A 16,212-nucleotide genomic window follows, 5' to 3' on the forward strand; every position below is an offset into this window, starting at 1 on the left:
GGAGGTCCATGCAAGAAGTGAGTCTAAGCAATTATACACAGACTTGGCATTTCATGAAATAGAATGTTATGTAATAAAAAAATCAATATTGACATGTTGTCTGGGGAAACTTACTTAAGCATTGCATGTGTATTTTTAGTGTAGCGAATATTGAATATGTCAAATTAGTTTCCCCATAATATAATAAAAACATACTGGCCTTACCAACCGTTTAAACTTCACCCTTTGCATTTGACAGTAGTGATTATTTGATCAGCTTTGGCAGGGAAAAAGCAAGATAAAAGTTGTTAACAACAAAAAAAAAAAATTGGGAAGAAAATGCATGACAAGCTAAACACATTCAATCCCTACCATTGATGTACACAAACAAATTATATTTCCAAACATTTCTGGGGGCAAAAATAACGTGTAATGATTTTGTTTACACATCTATTTAGACAGCAACACTTTTTTAAACCAAAAATTCAAGGGTTATAATTTTCATTAATTTTAGCCTGTTGAGGCAGGTAAAATATTTACACATTTACATTTTATTTCATTATTAATGTATGCATTATGTATTTATATTACTTTGAATTTATCCTTTATTTTTTGTCTTACTTTTAGCTTCACATTTTTATTTCCACTGATGCTTGTTTTAAACAGCAAATCCTGGGCACATAAATATGGTTGATTCCACTTTCCAAGAAATAAATTAATTTTGGCTTCGGTTCCTGAAGAGACATAACCTAATTCAACATTTTTGATATAAATATTATGAATACAGCTGAAACTACAGCTCTGTACCTTCTCAATCTACTGTGCATATTCTACTTGAGAACATCATCGAATGAGGGTGGCAACAAATCAGGCGTCTTGAAAGACTCGCCGTGGTGCACACCGAAAGCCAGAAAGCGAATAAACTAGGCTTTCCCCATTGTGGGACGAATAAAGGTATTCTGATTATGATTCTGATTCTGATTTCCGTTGGGTTACACTGTAATTCCAGAGAAGCACATTCTCTCCCTATTTGTATTTGACGTATTTGTTCAGTGCAATAATTTAGTAAAGGCACCAAAGGCACATTCACAAAAGCGCTATATGACAATCCATTTATTATCCTTGAGAACTTTGGCGAAGGAAAAACTCTCGAGTAGCAGAGCTGGACGTGGCAACTGCACGATTTACAGCCATTTTTGAAAAAGGAAGGCCAACAGCCAAGCCGTAGCAAAATGCTTGCGTGTCCACACACACACACACACACACACACACACACACACACACACACACACACACACACACACACACACACACACACACGCACGCACACACACACACACACACACACACACGCGCACACACGCGCGCGCACACACACACACACACGCACACGCACACACACACACACACACGCACACGCGCGCACACACGCACACACACACACACACACACACACACACACACACGCACACACGCACACACACACACACACACACACACACACACACACACACACACACACACACACACACACACACACACACACACACACTGCATTGCCACATAACTGGCAATGATGTATCCCATAATGCACAATTATGAGTCTACAACCGAGCAGTCAGTTGTAAATTTGGAAAAATTTCCTTTCGTTCAAACTTAATATGAGCTGCTGTCTGCTGTAAAACAAGTTTGCGTTTACAGTGGTGGAGGAGTGGGGAGGCGTGAGGTTGGGGGGTGAAAAGATCTACTTTGAGTACTTTCCTGGCTCCGTCAATGTCGATTCCCGTGAAGAAGCGCTCCCCTACGCGCTCCATGCCTTGTGGGACCCTCAAACCATCCGCAAAGTCTGTTTTAAATTATACGCAGAAGAAGGTTGTCAGGAGGAAAAATGTGTGTTCATGTTAGGAAATCAAGTCAAGGAAAATTTTAGTAACATCTGAGGAGAGTTTTAAACGGGCTGACAGCGTCCCCAAGTTGTCTATGACCTTGTTATTGTCACAGTAAAACATTAGGCCAGGAGTCAAAGTTTTTTACATTAATTTGCCGTGTGAATTTTTTTTTTAATTGTTTTTTTTTTTTTTGGGGTTGAGAAAGCAGAATGTGCAGTTCATGAACAGACATGACTGGTCGCAAGAGAGCATGCCCCAGGCGAAGTGAGGTTGAGGGAACTGAGCCAACCACACGTATTTTCCAAAAGTCCAAAGGGCTCGATGTGGTTTATCACCATGACCTCTCAGCCCTCCTAGTGAATTATCACATTATGGCATTCCAACACGCCCAATTTCCCAAAATATAGCTGAAAGCTTTTCCAGCCCGAGTCAGCTTCACCTTGTGATTTTTGGAGAACATTTCAATTGACCTCATGTTGTGTTTTTTTTCTTTTACATGTTATTTTCTTAGTTTTTTACTTTATTGTTTGTTCATTACTTCTCTGTAATTTTGACATAGAAGCACAATTTGACATTTTCGACATGATTTAAAAGATGTTTAAATGAATTATATGCCACAAACTTAATGGACATTTTCTTATCAAAGGTCTTGCTCATTGGTTTAAAGCTAATTTGAGAAATAGATAAAATGTTATCCCTAAAAAAAGATTGGGATATACCCTCAACATGTATATTAGAAAAATCCAATCCTTTGAGAAAATGCACAAAAAACACCCTTAATCACTACCAGGCTCCCCCCATTAGTTCATGAAGTAAAAACAATAAAAAAGACATGAATTACAAAACAATGTCATCTTGGCTGGCAAATGTTCAGGGGATACCTACCCTAATGCCCAAAAACAGCTGGGATAGGCGTCAGCACACACGCGACCCTCATGAAGAGAGGTGGATTAGAAAATGGAGGGTTTGATAGATGGTTGTTTGCTTTATACTGTATATCAGTTCCATTGCTAGGAGAGTATATGGAAAAATAATGGTTTGACAACCATGACTCTTTCGGTAGGTAGCATGTGGTACCGCTCAATAACACATGCCATCGTGTTACACGGAAAAGGAAGAGGAGTTCAAACTCTGGCCACAATCCACCATGGTATGATTCATATGCTCTCTCAAGAGTTCTGGGGTGACTCTGATTGTAAATCACTTAAAAAGAAAAGGAAAAAAAAGAAAAAAAGGGGATTCCTTCACTAAGTCCTGGGCAATATGCATTGCATGTGATGCAATGGTTTGAGTTTATAAAGTGCACACCTGTAAATATTGAATAAAACAAAAATTGCGATTGCAGAGTTCAGTGGCAAATACATAGTCTCCCCCCCGTCTCCCACCCCTTTCTCCCTCTCTCTCCCCGTCTCCATCTCTGTCTCTCTCTCGCCCTCTCTCCCTTTCTCCCACTCTCTCCCTCCCTACCTCCTTCTCTCAAAACACTCGCACCGCTTAACGCAATCCAGACAGCTAATTATGATCCTCTGTAACGAGGCAAATTGCACACACGGTGTACGGCATCCTGTGTCAAGAGGCGCAAAGCAAACACATATCTAATTATGCCCTCGTCGGAGGCCGCTCTCCTGCTCGCTGCTTGTTAATTGGTTGCTAGCATCATTGGCGAGCTCACAAATCACGCCGATGATGTGGACAATGAGAGCTGAGAGGTACTCATGGCTCGTCGAGTCCGCGAGAACGTTGACACATCAAATCTCATCCAGCTCAAGACAAATGGTACGGAGAGTCTGGGCCCACGTCCCTCGGCCCAGATGGGGAGCGTGTCCGCACACTCGGTGAAGACTCGACTAATGAGGAAGAGCGAGAACATGATTTAAAAGATGCATAAATATATTCTGGCGCGGGAAGGAAAAAGTGGGAGTGCATTGGGATGTCGATGTGTCTTCATCAAAGCCGTAACCTTTTACTTTGCATAAAGAATAAATAATCATATACAGCTTGTTCAAAGACGCCAAGACACAAAGACGCGCACGTCATATCAGCCAGAATCAGTAATTATCTCGGCTTTCGTCTCCCAGTCAAACATTTCTCCCGCACTGACAAGCCATGCAAATGAAATGTCATAAAGTGACTCTAGCCTGCCAAAATCACTGTAGAGGTCCCTGGTTTCTCTCTATATCAAGTGGTTGAACACTGTTTTCATTCCACTTTCTTCCATCTAGCAAACACGCCACACGGAGGTTAAATTATTTCTGTGTTTCATGAGATCTCGAAAGGAAAGTGTAGTGCTGCCAAAAGACGACACCATCACCGCTGACTGCCTTAAAGATTTTTTTCCCTCTACCGATGCACGTTTAAACCCCCCCGCTTCTGATAAATCTACAGCAGATCCATTTTTTTTTCTTTTTAAATCACCGGCAGAGCCACTGAGACCTTAAGATGACAAAGCGTAGCTCAATATTTCATGACCTCAAAATTACATGCGATCAAATCAAGGCGAGTCATGATCATTCGCACCGTATTATCAAAGAGGCAGAAGGGGGCAAGGAAGAGCGAAGGAGGGGTTTGAAGTCAGTTTTATCCCCGCCTCTAATTAGTCTGTGTGGCCCAAAACAGTTGGAGGAGGTTTGTGTGTGTGTGGGGGGGGGTGTAATTAAGTGATGGTGAGCGGCGTGTACGTGAGCTGTCATTCCAATCGCCAGCCATGTCACGCTCCCCGACACAAGCACGACCGGACAGCCGCCCGTCGTCTTTGATCTGGGCTTATGCATACGGAATCAGGTCAGCCTGTGATCACACTCGGTTACACACTTCGCACACACAGATACACGCACTCTAAGTTGGGGCACACTAAGAGGACCTCTCTAATCGGACACTGACACTCAAGTGTTTCGGGAAGGGGAAGAGAGATTGCAAAACAACAGAGAGGAGGAGAAACGTCACGAAGAATGGAGGGGTGGGAGTCGAGGAGAGATAAAAGGAATTTATCAAAACTTACCCTGTCCGATTTAGGCTTGACCACCTTCATGAATGCTCCTCTCGCTTGGGCCTCTATGGATTCTTTTCTGGTAACTTTCCTGGTGTCCAGAAACTTCAGCTGCGGCAGTTTGTGCAGCACAAAATACCTATCGAGAGGTCATCCAATTAATCCAAAACAAACCATTAGGGGGAGGATTGTAGGAGAAAAAATCAGCAGGAATTAAAAAAATATTAATAATAAATGAATGCATACCGCGGTCTATTGTGTGGCATGCATTCAATAGTATTTTTCGCAAACATGGAAACATTTTCAATTTTAGTATGTTATAATAATAGTTAAATGTTACTTTATACAGTGCTGTAGAACATATAGTAACTCTTCTATCACCAAACATCTTTCGTTCGCTGAAGAAGCATCTTGGATAAGAAGCGAAACCTTCAAAGAAGTACAGATGACGGCTGAAGAAACCTTTTCATCGATGACCACTCCTGTCCGACTGAGAGCTTACACAGATGAAATATGAAACTACATTTTACCACAACAAAAACAAATAAATACACAAATGGATGAATAAATAAATAAAGAAATAACATGCACAGAAATAAACACAAATTATTACAACTATTGTACAATTGTAAATAATCATGATTTTAAAAAGTGTACTGATTTGCTGTGGCGACCCCTTGAAGGGAAAAGCCAAAAGGAAAAGAAGAAGATTTTATTTAACTTCAACGCATTACTTTACAAAAGGGGAGGATGATAGACACGGGAGTAACGGAAACTGTTCAATGCAAACACGCACAAAGGGCTTGTTTACTCAGACACAGCAACGACGTCAAATTAACACTAATAACGTTTCCTTGAAGGTAATAACCTTCAAATGTGATGAGAAGAAGTTGGACATATAAATAGCATGAAAGGCGACGCTTGCCCGTCTGCCAGAGCTGTCATTCTGGTAGCATCACAGCATCTCTCCCAGCTTTCAGACACACTCCGTCTTTCATTGGGGCGAGGGATGAGGTGAGTGGGGGAGAATTGTCAAAAGATAATGGTGGGAATACATAGATGACAACACATCCTTTCACAGGCTGGGGGGTGAGAGAGAGAGAGAGAGAGAGAGAGAGAGAGAGAGAGAGAGAGAGAGAGAGAGAGAGAGAGAGAGAGAGAGAGTAAGAGACAGACAGACAGACAGACAGACAGACAGTGAGAGAAAGAGAAAGAGAGAGAGAGAAGAGAGAGAGAGAGAGAGAGAAGAGAGAGAGGGAGAGAGAGAGAGAGAGAGAGAGAGAGAGAGAGAGAGAGAGAGAGAGAGAGAGAGAGAGAGAGAGACAAGAGAGTGCCATCAGGCCCAAAAAAGGACACACGGGCAAACAACTAAGTGGAAGGTGGGGAATGACAGAGGGTATGGATACAGATGATGGCGATTGGGAAGAGGAGGGATGGCAAAATTCATGTCAATGTTTCAATCATAAGGAGGCAACGCGGTAATTTCAAGAGTTTCCGGTACTGTAATGGACTTGTCGAGTTCTTTTCTGACGCAAAGCTGATCTTAAAAGGCAGAAAGGTTAAACCCCAGTCATTCTAGATTCTAGAATCTAGATGATAAAATTGCCACTGGGGTCTTATATCATCAGATACTTAAGCTTGAATTATCGCAGTTGTGTTTCTATGTCCTAATAATTTCTTTCATTTGTTTTTGTTTTGCTTTGTTTTCAAGTTTACAGGTTAACAATTTTCAAAGACAATGTTTCATTGTGAAATATTGTAGAAATAAAATGTATTAATACTATTATTGTATTTTCAATTGTATTTTCACGAGTGAGGTTGTGAGTTCAAGACCCAGTCCATCCTCCCTGTGTGGAGTTTGTATGTTCTCCCCAGGCCCGCGTGGGTTGTGTCCGGGTCCTCCGGTTTCATACCACATTCCAAAAAGATGCATGTCAGGCTGATTGAACACTCCAAATTGTCAATCGCTGTGAGAGCGAATGGTTGCTTGTCACTGTGTGCTCTACGATTGGTTGGCAACCCGCCTCGTGCCCCTTGACAGCTGGGATAGGCTCCAGCACCCCCCGCGACCCTAATGAGGATGAAGCGCTGTGGAAAATGGATGGATGAATGGGTGGATGGATTTTCACTAGCGGCGGCAATGCTCCATTAGGCAGCTCCCAGGTAGACATCGGCTACCACAAAATGAAACGCCAAATCACAGGTTGACCAGCATCAATTAGAGAAGCCTTGTGCTGCAGAGACAATGTTTAGGAAACCTTTTCCTGAATACAAATAAGCATTGCACAGGGTAAATCCCACAGGTGACAACTACAACGCGCAAATGAGATGGGACTGCATGGTACTGCATTACTGCAAATAGCCACATGGGATGTTTACGATTAGTTGAGAAGGGAAGGTTTAACCACACCGTTGACCATTGCAGCTGCAGTGGGGATGAATTGTACTTTTCTATTTTATCGCAGTAATTGGCACATGGAGGCAACACACCAGAATCCTCCACTTTCGAGGCCACGAGCTCCCAAGGCACGGGCCTGGCTATTTATTGCACAAGGCCCATTGCTGTCATGACCTGCACACAGCCTAACCTTGTCAGACATGGAATCTGCATCACGCTCAAATTGATGTTTGACTATGTGACACATTATGAATATTACATTACAGGAGCGTAGACGACTGTCACTCTGACGCGAGCGGCTTTACACACCAGTAAGATAAGCATGCGAGGTGGAAAAAGTGAGCGGGGTAAGCAAAGTGAAAGGGAGACAAAAAAAGAGGGGTGAAATATTATTCAAGAAAGGCCCGGGTGCTAAATGATTAATAGGCAACACAGAGTCAGAAACAAGCACTTAGGGCTAAAACAGACAAAAGAGAGTATGCTTTTCGCCTTTTATCACATTTCACGTAAAGGACCCAGACAAATGGTGGTCATATGGCATGGCTCGGGGCCCGGCTTGATGTTTAATGCATCGACTGCCACGCTAAGGCAAGCTAGTAAACACTCATTTGTGGTGGGGAGTAGTCACACATGAAATCCATTTTGCAAACCCGAGTGTAGAGAGGGGGCCGCGTGACAAAGCTTTTAGAACAATGTGGTCGGATCCGCAGTTTGCTTGTGAAATGTTTGGAGGAAACAAGACATCATCAAATACATGACTTACAAAAAGCCATAAGACTTGGGTGAAAAATAGCGTTGTGGCTTTTTCAAAGAACCTTTCATGACCAAGTTCTTCTAGGGTTATTTGGGGTTATTTGGGGTTATTTAGAGTTATTCGTGACACATCCACAAGTTCAATTTAATTCCTGAGATGCTCCATAAAGGGAGCGCAGTCCTTTATTTAGTGACTCTCCTTGTACTCATTCCAAATAAGTTGCAGCGCCGCGCTAACCTCAAATGGATGCTGCAGACATTGACAAGTATGCTAACAGATGTGTCACCATCTAGCTTTTGAAATAAAATAACATGCAACAAACATTGTACGAGCACCGCATACAAATCTGAATGTAACGTAAACACAGTTGCCAATGCTTATGCTTGTTATAATTTCAATTACTCAATCTCTATCCAGTAATAAATGTCAGTGTTTTCAACGAAGTGAGTTAATGTACAATGCTAGTGTTAATTAAATACATGCTTCACATGTACATGTCAGAACTTATAGTAGATGAATTTAAGTGGAGCCAGTTTGTACTGGCACCACACACACAAATCAGAATCTGTCACGCTTGCATAAATGCTACTACACATTATTGTCAGGGCTAGTTTACCAGCAACATCACCATTACATACATTACTATCGAACATATTCTTCCAGGATATACCCGGTAAAAACTGTTATTTCACAATTGCGTCATCTTAAATGGACCTATGGAAAAAATGATGTAGACGGGAAAAAACATGCTAAAAAATTATGTATGATATCACTCAAGTACATATGTCATCATAAGTCCTGAATGAGGGCAGAAAAAGGGAAAGTTAGCTCACACGCATATACGAACAAGAGCTACAAAAGTGGGCAAGTCCACCACGTTTGTGTGTAAATGTGCCCTGAAGTGACGACAAACAGAACCAGAAGCCTACAAAGTAAATGAATGTACCGTACATGCTAAAGGCCAATACATTATACTCGATGTCACCATATGACTTATTTACTGTCATTATGTCTCATACAGTGTTGCTACTTGAAAAGAAAGCTGTTTTGCTTGTGTATAACTTGCATAGTTTCACACAACTGACCTGTATCTCTGGTAGTCATCATCATCTTTATCCAGGCTGACCAGCTGGTTGGGGCAGGCCTCATTGCCCAGCAAACTGAGGTACTCCAGTGAGGGGGTCACGTCTGCCAAGTGCTCCAGCAGGCCCTCAATATCAGTCAGGTGTCAAAGGGCGGATGTCAAGGACCTTGCGCTGTTAATTACATTAGCATTTACTGCCCACCGCGCTGTTCTCAGCCATGTCGATCGACGAACACATCACTGTCACACGTACGGAGGTGCTCAAAGGAGCTAGTCACCAGCTTTGTGCGACACAGGGCCAATTAAAAGTGCAGGCTTTGGCGTATAGCAGTGACACAATTTCTTTCATTTCCTAGGTGGCCGGCTGCAGAATACTGACAAGATGATGGATGCCCTGCGGTTCAAACGGTCCATGCTTCTCAGAGCTGCAACCATGGAAAACTTTTTGCCAATCGTGGAAAAAAAACAAAACAAACAGCCCTTAAAGCAGGCACATTCATCACTAATACATTCACTTGGAAAATGGAGCCCCGAAAGTGTCAAAATACAACGGCGCTAATGCTGCGCTCAAGCTATAAAATGGCAGCGCGCCACGACAGGATGTACATAATTGGCCTATTAGCATGCACCAGCCACTTCACAACTCAAGTCGGCACACGGTCCCAGACGCCCTCCCCCCACCCTTCCCAATTTTTAATGTTGACTCTGGAAGTGCGTGTGTGACTGTTAATGTATGTGCAAGGGTGAGCCACCGCTGGGGTCTGAGGAAGCCAAGTGAAAAGAGGACATAGTGCCGAACCGCTTCGGAAACCGAGAAGGGAAGTTAGCGTGTTTATGTCTTGATCATTAATGGCCTTGTATTTTGTCAACGTCTCGGCTTTAGGGTGGTTGACTTCTCTTTTACCATGGAAACTCAAGGTACATTTACAACCCAGCTACCTTGTAAACATGGGAAAACATTATCTTTTCTATTTTTTAATGGAAGCAGTATATAAAATGGATGGATGGGTTCACCTAGCAAAGAAGGTAAATGCTACAGCGCTGTCATCTGTGTCAACATAAAAAAAATAAAAACAACGTTTATCAATTAAAATAATCCAGACTAAAATATCACTATTATTACCTCATTCACTCCCATTATCGAATTTATTTGGAAATTGAAAATATGACATAGAGTGACATTTCCGAATTTGTTCGAGTTTTGTTTTTTTCTTGTTTGGATGTCGATAATGTGCTGGCCATGGCCTCTGGCAATGGTTTTTTTCCTTTCCACAAGGGGGCAGAATTTCTTTTTTTTTCCCATGTTAGCGTTTTTGTTCCAGCTTCAGCTGTTGTTAAAGCGCTACATATACCAATATGTATGGATTGCATTGTATTTTGAACAGCCACCCTCATTTTAAGCTCATAATACTCCAGACCCATATACAGTAAAGTCTCGTTATATCGATATTCAAGGAGTCCGAAAAAATATCGATATAACCGGGACTATCGATATATCCGACCCCTTTTGCATGTAATTTTCTCCGTGCGTGCATAGAAATAGTATCGATATAACCGGGACTATCGATATATCCGATATCAATATAACGAGACTTTACTGTAATTTAGGAATTTTTCTGATGAAATAAGAGAATCTTAGGTTTCTTACACTGCATTAAATAATAATATTAATAATACAGTACATTTAATTTATAGGCGCCTTTCAAAACACTCAAAGACACTTTACAGTCACAGGATAAGTTTTTCTGTAGTGCTAAAACTCAATATTCTGTGGGTTCTGGAATTCGAGTGACAATGACAAAAACCCTGGCACTGGAGTGAACACATTTTTGCACATCTGGCAGTGAATAAGTTAAGATATTGCTATAAATATATCTATTTTTTAAGCTTTGAAGACACAAAACTACAAGAGCGGCCCAGCGCACATTTGATAAATTATACGCAGTAGCAACCCAGATGAGGTTTCATGCATGCACCACAAGAATGGATTCAAAATGACTCAGAACACAGTAATGTATTTAACTAGCATCACTGGTGTATAATTTTGGGTGGTGCTTGACTTGTTACCCCCCCTCCCATCAATTCCCTGCAAACACTAAAGTATAATTATCTTGAATTACCGTGTTGCTGCTACCAGATGTTTGAGTTTTTTACTTGTAAACGGGGGGATAAAGGTAAAGGCTGTGATATCTGCCTAAGAAGCAAGCTTTTATGTTTTTGTATAGTGAAAATACCATCCTGAACAAACTTAAATTTCAGTGATATTTTAACATGAAATTGTCATCCATGCGAATGTGCTGAGTTACAGTTTACAAATATAGAAAGCACATTAGTGTTGATATTTTATAATTATTATTGTTATTTTTTTAATACGATATGGAATGATACTTCTTGACTCACATTTGAGAAAAGAAAAGTTATGGTCCTTAAATATAGTTAATTATTTATTTCGAAAGGAGCCAAATACGTTCGCAAAAATTTTGAGATGAAGAATTTCATTTTGAAAATCATAACTCACGTTCGAAATGGTCAAAATATTGAGAGTTCATTACAATCGAAAGATTCTACATTTAAGCAACCCAGGATGCCAATGGTTTCTGAGACACCTAACTGGAAGTGGGGATTGAATCAATGCGTTCAACACTCTACATGCTAATTGGCACACTCATAAACATTGAACGGTGCCAAATGTAACATGTACTAAGATTTAAGCATAATCATGCATATGCACCAGGATATCATAAAAAAAGAGTTTGTTATTTAAAAACAAAAACGTGATATCAGTGTAACCTTATTGATAGATTCCACAACATTCTCTTTGATGGTAGCGTACGTTGTCACTGACTTGAAATCAGACTCCACTAGAGGTCCCTGTGGCTCAGAAACAGCTCTTCAGTGCTGCTCCTCCACACCCAAGCACCCACAAAGCCATTAAAAGCATTCCCTCAAGCCAACAAAACCAAGAGACGATTATGGCGTCCGCATTTTTTTTCCTTTTTCTTACATTAAGGAGAGAGTCTATTTTCTTGAAAGGATATTTTGTTCTTATTGAGCATCAAGGTGTGCAGGTTGGGTAACCTGGGCAACTGGAGGTCATTCCCAAGCAGATTGTTGTCGACAATCAGCTCTTCCAGCTCAGTGAACGTTTTGAGGCCTGCCAGGGACCTGCAATGATAAGGCCAGAGGAAAAGACGGGTTATGGTCGGAGATAAATATTTCACATGCTGAAAGAGTTTATGCACGTCCGGGCCCTGTCAGTGCAGAGTGGGGTGAATGACAAGAATTAGTGGTGCTGAGCTCCCACTGGCATGGCGAGGCATCCTTCAGAGGCTGGCAGGATGAAGAATGGGGGTCACTTGTGAATAGCCAGGATTCAAAACAAAAGGCTTCAGAAATGCGGCGGGCAGGATGAATTTGTCAATGTCTTGTGCCTTGAGGCGCCCAGTTTCGCCTGACCCCAACCCTCCATTCCCAAGACAAATCACTCTGTCACAGTTCACCTTCACTCCCCAGACACAAATTTAACTTGTCATCCATCATTTTCACACAGGAAGCGGAATACGCTGGCCATCGCACATGGAATGGAAGGCAAACTTTTCTCTTCAGAGGTTGGAAAACCTTAAAGAGACAGTGCAGATTTTCCCTTTGACCGGGGCAACCCCCGGCCTCAGCAGCGAATGCATTTGCACAGCCTTCTCATAAAAATGATGAAGGGTGTTGTCAGGGGTAATATTAGGACCGTGCAAAGTCCAAGCTGTAAAAGGAGCACAATGGCAGTGTGTGCTGTCCAATCCTTCAACACGGTGCGGACGTGTCCTAGGTAGCTTTATTGGCATTTAAATCAGACGCAGGCAGGCAACCTCTCATATAGATTTTGCGATCTAAAGAGCATTCCTAATGACATTTTTATTCATCAAGTACATCAATAACTGCAGCCATCGAGGCCGCGATAAGAAGAAAGGAGCGTCAGCGCAGAGCGCCGATGCGTCTTTTGAACTGTTGCGGCTTGGAATTGAAGCAGATTTATGTGGGACAGGAATGTGAGACAATCTCTTTTCGTCAATGGATGCTACAGATGCGTGTTTGCTTTCAACATTTAGCTTGTAGTCGACGTGCACGTTCCACCATGATGTCCCTGATCCACTGGTTGAAAGACGCCTTGATCCTTTCCTCTTTCATATAGAACTGCTTCATGTCATCACAAAGAGGGTACAGCAAGTCCTGAAGAATGAATGACTCTCTGTGTCTTTGCTTTATCATGTCGTCTTTGTGTTGTCATATTGTTTGTTATTTAGTTTTTTTTTGTTCTTTTGACTTCAAGACGGCGCCGCGAGAGTGGCTGCCTTTCCAGCAGTTCATGTATTTCTTTTTTCTACTTTCATTCCTTTCATCACTTTGCTGCTGTGAAATGTAAATTTCTCCACTGTGAGACTAATAAAGGCAAATCCAATCCAATCCAATCCAATTGTCAAGATAATTTCTTATAAAAAATCCCTGAGGGAAGTTAAGTTAATAAAATACAAATTGTAAATATAAAAATATATAAATTTAATTCACATAAATACCAATATATATATATATATATATATATATATATATATATATCACGGCTGGTCCATCAAGCACACGACCTTCGGATCTCGCGGAGTGATCTTCGGCGGAAGCACATGACCGAACAGCGCTCCAGCCGGCGTTAGTTTCCACACCCCCTCATTGAATGCACACGTCGATCGCCTACTTGGAGCTTTTTGCTGATAATTATTATATTAATAATTCACTAATAATTATATATATATATATAAAAAATCTCGTTATATCGATATCGGTTATATCGATAGTACTGCTTATTACGATACTATTTCTATGAACGCAAGCTAATCCGTTACATGCCGCAGGATCGGATGTATCGATAGTCCGGTTATATCGATATTTTTTCAGACTCCCGAGAATATCGATATAACGAGACTATATATATATATATATATATATATATATATAATATTATATAATAATTGGATGTGAGAACCAAAAGTTTGAAGCGTGTACATTTTAAAGCACGACGGTGCCTCAGAGAGACCAGACTTTAACCTGCCAGCAATTTCTTCGTGGTGAGTTATGTCTGTAGGTATGCTGCTTTGAATATTTTCATTCCAACAGAAATCCACTTCAACTGCCATCTTTTTCAATTTTGGATAGACACCACCTTGCAAAGCCAGTACACAAATTGGGTGCAACATTGAAGCAGAAAGGAGAAGAAAAAAAACCTAAACAAAAATTGCAACCACTTGCCATGGAAATGAACAAATCTCGTTTCAAAAGGCGTATATACACTTTTGCGCCCAAACAGACACACAGAGCGGCGACTGACAGCACCTATAGCTGGTATTGCTGTTGGCTGACAAGATCTTATCGCTTCTGACTAACACGCAAGTATGATGGATGTGCACACAGACCTGTTTTTTTATGCTATACAGTGCTGCTCAATCATCCAGCACCAAAATGAGTTTGATAATAAAAATAGAACTATTTCATGAAATGTATTAAAACCATGCAGTCATGTCAGAACTAAATACAGTGAGACCTCAACTTACGAACACCTTATATTACGAACTTTTCATCTTACAAACGTCAAATTTATGAATATTAGAACTTATAATAAGCACTATTTTCATATTGCACACCCACCACGGCTGGTCCATCAAGCACACGACCTTCCGATCTCGCGGAGTGATCTTCGGCGGAAGCTCACGAATGAACAGCGCTCCAGCCGGCGCTACTTTCCAAACCCCCTCTCAATGAATGCACACGTCGATCGCCTACTTGGAGCTTTTTGCTGATAATTTTACTATGATGGGACCGAAAAAAAAACCACCACAGGCTCATGTTCAGCCCAAGAAGACACAAAGTCGCTGAGAAGGAGATAATTGAAAAACACAAACGAGGTGTGCGTTTGTGTTATTTAGTGACCGAGCACAGCTATGCTAAGTCAACCATTGCTACCATTCTCCGGAACAGAAAAGCCATCAACATGCGTCTGTTGCAAAAGGTGTTCCCGTGCTCTCAAAGCAACGGCCTCGGGCAATCGAAGAAGTTGAAAAACTTCTGTTAATTTGGATTAACGAAAAGCAGCTATCCGTCGACAGCGTGTGTAAAGCTATTTTATGCGAGAAAGCATGGCTAATTCACGCCGATATCGCCATGCGCCAACCTGGAAGTTGCGCGCTTATTGAGGATTTTAAAGCCAGTAACAGAACATCTGAGGAGGAGATGGCTGCAGCATCAAGTGAGCTCATAAAGGTTGTTGGCAAAGTGGAATGATGTGCAGGCTTTTACCGAATAGTTCCATTCAGAAAAGACTGTGGCTATGACAATCATCAACATGATAAACAATAATGTGATGCCTCAGCTTCGTAAGACCTTACAAGTCAGAAAGCAACAGGTGTCAATTAAGAGGTTTTTAATCAGCAAAAATGATGAGGAGTCTCCAAAGAAGAGAAGCCACACCAGAGGTTAAGTTACCAACAGTCCTTATGGAAGGTGACTCTCCTTGCATAAGCCATAAACGACCATCAAAAATGTAAATAAAACTTTATTTTACAGCACAGTTTATTTCTTTAATTACAGTCCTCATGTAATGTGCATCTCTTTCCAAACAGCAATTCCCTTTGACCTTCGACCTCCAACACCATTCCATCAAGCCATCAATGACCATCACAAATGTAAATAAAGTGACTTTATGATACAATGCAGTGTATTTCTTTCATTACAATACAATAACACATTTATTATACATAGAATAAGGGATGTTGTGTGTAGTTTTAAGGCTTATTTAGTTGAAAAGTATATTTTATTGAAACCCGGGAACGGATTATTCCCATTTTAATGGTTTCCTATGGGAATTTTTTTTTTTTTGAGATACACACTTTTCGCCTTACACACTCTGTCTGGGAACCAATTAAGTTTGTAAGTTGAGGTCTCACTGTAGAAATAAAAATATATAACACATTTTCCGGTGTATAAGGCGCACCAGTGTGTAAGGCGCAGGATCATCTTTTGAAGAAAATCAAGGCTTATTGGTGCTCCTCATACACAGGAAAATACGGTACTTTGCACGAGTTGAAT

The 16,212-nt window shown here is 41.2% G+C and overlaps 1 protein-coding gene across 4 annotated transcripts in view; it reads right to left on the reverse strand.

Moving 5' to 3' along the window:
- lrmda (leucine rich melanocyte differentiation associated) overlaps positions 1-16,212 on the reverse strand; it is a 270,027-nt gene that overhangs the window by 73,614 nt on the left and 180,201 nt on the right. For all 4 annotated transcript variants that reach the window (XM_089012356.1, XM_089012355.1, XM_089012353.1 and 1 more), the window contains 3 exons: positions 12,129-12,255; positions 9,092-9,231; positions 4,867-4,993 (listed from right to left, as the gene is read on the reverse strand). In XM_089012356.1, coding sequence (XP_088868482.1) covers positions 4,867-4,993; positions 9,092-9,231; positions 12,129-12,255 — 394 coding nt within the window. The remainder of the gene's footprint in view (positions 1-4,866; positions 4,994-9,091; positions 9,232-12,128; positions 12,256-16,212) is intronic.

Source organism: Hippocampus bargibanti, linkage group LG13 (assembly GCF_051943395.1).
Source record: "Hippocampus bargibanti isolate YZ-2025 linkage group LG13, ASM5194339v1, whole genome shotgun sequence".
Classification (NCBI taxonomy): Eukaryota; Metazoa; Chordata; class Actinopteri; order Syngnathiformes; family Syngnathidae; genus Hippocampus; species Hippocampus bargibanti.